At 49.8% G+C, this 3426-nt stretch overlaps 1 protein-coding gene across 1 annotated transcript in view; it reads left to right on the top strand.

Annotated features, from left to right (window-relative positions):
* Window positions 1-3426, top strand: part of LOC101858105 (SCY1-like protein 2) — a 33777-nt gene that overhangs the window by 29575 nt on the left and 776 nt on the right. The window contains exons 14-17 of the mRNA XM_035969667.1: window positions 321-421; window positions 1117-1210; window positions 1625-1786; window positions 2657-3355. Coding sequence (XP_035825560.1) covers window positions 321-421; window positions 1117-1210; window positions 1625-1786; window positions 2657-3355 — 1056 coding nt within the window. The remainder of the gene's footprint in view (window positions 1-320; window positions 422-1116; window positions 1211-1624; window positions 1787-2656; window positions 3356-3426) is intronic.

The raw sequence follows: 3426 nt of genomic DNA, 5'->3' as shown, positions 1-3426 counted from the left end.
ACACATATACACACACATACACACACATATATATACGCACATACATATACACTTACGCATACACACACACACACACATATATACACACACATATACATGCACATTTACACACATATACACACACAGACACACACACGCACACATACACACTTACATATACACACACATATACACACACATACACACACACACATACACACACATATACACACACAGATACACGTACACACACATGCTCACACATACACACATATACGCACACATCAACACATATATATACCCACACATATACACACACATGTCTGTCTGTGTGTCCTCAGTTCAACGCCTACATGTCTGTGATCAAGGAGATGTTGAGCAAAGTGGACGCGGAACATCGCGGGAAGTTGGAGCAGTTGGATCAGATGCAGCAAGACCACAAGTCTGTTTCTTTGTCTGTCTGTCTGTCTGTCTGGCAGGCTGTCTGGCAGGCTGTCTGTTTGTTTGTTTGTCTGTCTGTCTGTCTGGCAGGCTGGATGGCTGTATATCTCTCTGTCTCTCTCATTCTCTCTTTCTTTCTCTCTCACTCTCTCTCTGTCTCTCTTTCTTTCATTTTTTTCTCTCTCTCAGTCCTTTCTTCTCTCTGTCTGTCTGTCTATCTCTCTCTCTCTCTCGTTCTCTCCCTCCTACCTTTCCTATTTCTCCCTCACACTCTCTCTCTCTCCTTTATTCATTCTCTCTCTCTCTCTCAATCCTTCCTACTCGCGGGTGGTTGGCAGGTGCTCTGGTGTGGTTTGCTCCTTCTTTCCTATCAAATATCTATCGTCCTTTTCTCCCCTCCTTTTATTTTCTGTTTGTTACTCTCTTGTAACACCTCTAATCTTCGACATTTTTATGATTTTATTGTCTTGCAAGTGCTGTAAAACTTACTGAAACTAAACAGGATGCGTGGGTGGTTGGCGGGTGATCTGGTGTGGTTAGCTCCTTCTTTTCTATCAAACATTTATTGTCCTTATCTCCCCTTCTTTTTTATGTTTGTTACTCTCTTGTAACACCTCTAATCTTCTGGCGCACATATGACCTTATTGTGTTGCAAGTGCTGTAAAACACTTACTAAAACGAAAGCTAACTTATGCGTGGTATGGTTTGTCTCCACAGGACTTTGGAAATTTCCAAAATTACCGGAGAAAATGGCAGCGCGAAGCAGCAGACGGATGGAAAATCGAGCTTTGTACGTTTCTGATTGGTTGTTCTGTTTTGATTGAGTGTCTGAGTCCTCATCCCGAGCATAGACAGGATCGGCATTTTGCATATTTTCAAGACAACTATCTGAAAAACGATGTCATATATTTTTTGTATAAAGCTTTAGTCGAATCATTTTCCTCTAATAATAATATTTAAGTAAATTATAGATATATATCTCTTTCTACCGCGACATGTCAGCCATCTTATCTGTCTGTCTGTCTGTCTGTCTGTCTGTCTGTCTGTCTGTCTGTCTCTTCCTTTTCTCCTCCTCCCCGCCCATCATCCTAGTCCTTCTCTCCATCATCCGGTTTATCATGTGTGTGTATTTCTTTCGTCCTTCTCTCCATCATCCGGTTCACCATGTGTGTGTATGTATGTATACGTGTGTGTGTTTCCACAGATGGACAAGTTTCTGACGGGCGTCGGCCTGGGTGGATCTGTCAATCAAACGTCGGCGACAAGTCCTGTGGGAGGGGCTAGCTCCCCTGACTCCACCCCCCGCCCCGCCCACACCACGGCAAATGCTACCGTCACAAAGGAGAGTTCCCTCACGCCCAAAAAGGTACCTGCTCTTCCATCTCTCTGTCTCTCTCAATCTCTCTGTCTCTCCTTCTCCATCTCTGTCTCTCTGTCTTTCCATCTCTTCTTCTTTCCCTCTCCATCTCTCTGTCTTTCCCTCTCCATCTCTCTGTCTCTCCCTCTCTGTCTCTCTCCATCTCTCCATCACTCTGTCTCTCCTTCTTTAAGTCTCTCTGTCTTTCACTCTTTTCTTCTCTCCATCTCTTAGTGTCTCTGTTCCTCTGTCTCTCTGTCTTTCACTCTCTCCATCTCTCTGTCTCTCTGCCTCTCCTCCTCTCCAGCTCTCCGGTTCTCTCAATCTCTCTGTCTCTCCATCTCTCCGTCTGTCTCTCTCCATCTCTTAGTCTCTCTGTTCTCAATCTCTCCATCTCTCTATCTCTTAGTCTCTCACTCTCGCCATCTCTATCTGTCTCTCTGCCTCTCCATCTTCCCATCTCTCCTTATCTCCTTCTCTCTGTCTTTCATTCTTTCACTCTCTCCATCTCATAGTCTCTCCGTCTCTCCCTTTCTCTATCTCTCCACCTCTCAGTCTCTTCATGTCTTTCTCTCCATCTTTCCATTTTTCCAGCTCTCTCCATTTAGCCGTCTCTTTGTCTTTCAGTCTTTCCATCTCTCCATCTCTCCTCTCTCTGTCTCTCTGCCTCTCCGTCTCTCAATCTCTCAGCCTCCCAACCACCCACAACTTCTCCCTCTTTTCCTTCTGTCACTCTCTCCTCTCCTCCTCCCAACTCCCTCAACCCTTTCCTTCATCCCACTCCTCTCCTTCTCTTCCCACCCCTTATCCCTCCTCTCCTCCTCTCACCTTCCCCTCCTCTCCTCCTCCTCTCACCCTCCCCTCTCTTCCCTCCCACAGACGGGCCTGACCTTGGAGGAGAAGCAGCGACTGGCCAAACAACAGGAGCAGGAGCGAACCCTCAAGTCCCAGCGCCCCCTGCAGCCTCTCAACTCCTCCACCACCTCCCCGGCCGCCCCCGTCAACGGCAGCCTCTCCTCCTCCTCCTTCTCCTCCTCCAAATCCTCCTCCTCTTCCTCCTCCTCCTCCTCCGCTCGCAACGGACCGCGTGATCTCACCTCAACCCTGATGGAATCCAACATGAGAAACCTGAGCGTTGCGTCTAAGTCGAGCCCCGCACCGGGGGCCACTTCCTGTTCCCCCTCCACCACACCCCTAGGCATGATGGTCTCGTCCGGATTTAGCGGAGGGATGGCTGGGGGGAGGACGGGCGGAGGGGGTCCCGTCAACTGGCAAGGGGGAGGGGGTGTGGGAGGGGGAGGGGGCGCTATTCCTCTGATGAACTCCTCGTCTTCGGTGAACTGGGGTTCCTCCCCCTCCCCCTCCTCCTCTCATTCCTCCCCGTTTGCCCCGCCCATGTCCTCAATGCCCTCCTCCTCCTCCTCTCTGTCGTCTGGGCAGGGAAAGTCGCAGATTGACATGTCCTCGTTTGACTCTCTCCTTACCACCCCGGGCGTGGGCGCCAACCGGACGCCGCCCATGAACCAGATGGGTGGGCCGGGAGGTCTGGGGGTGACCGGGGGTCAACCCGCGAGACAGGTGGGGGTCGGGATGGGGAACGTGCAAGGAAATAACAGCGCTGGTGTTTCGTGGGGAAATATGGGGGGTGC

The sequence above is a fragment of the Aplysia californica genome, unplaced genomic scaffold, assembly GCF_000002075.1.
Source record: "Aplysia californica isolate F4 #8 unplaced genomic scaffold, AplCal3.0 scaffold00167, whole genome shotgun sequence".
Classification (NCBI taxonomy): domain Eukaryota; kingdom Metazoa; phylum Mollusca; class Gastropoda; order Aplysiida; family Aplysiidae; genus Aplysia; species Aplysia californica.
Note: the sequence above shows the minus strand (reverse complement) of the source record. Positions and strands in the feature narration are given on the sequence as shown.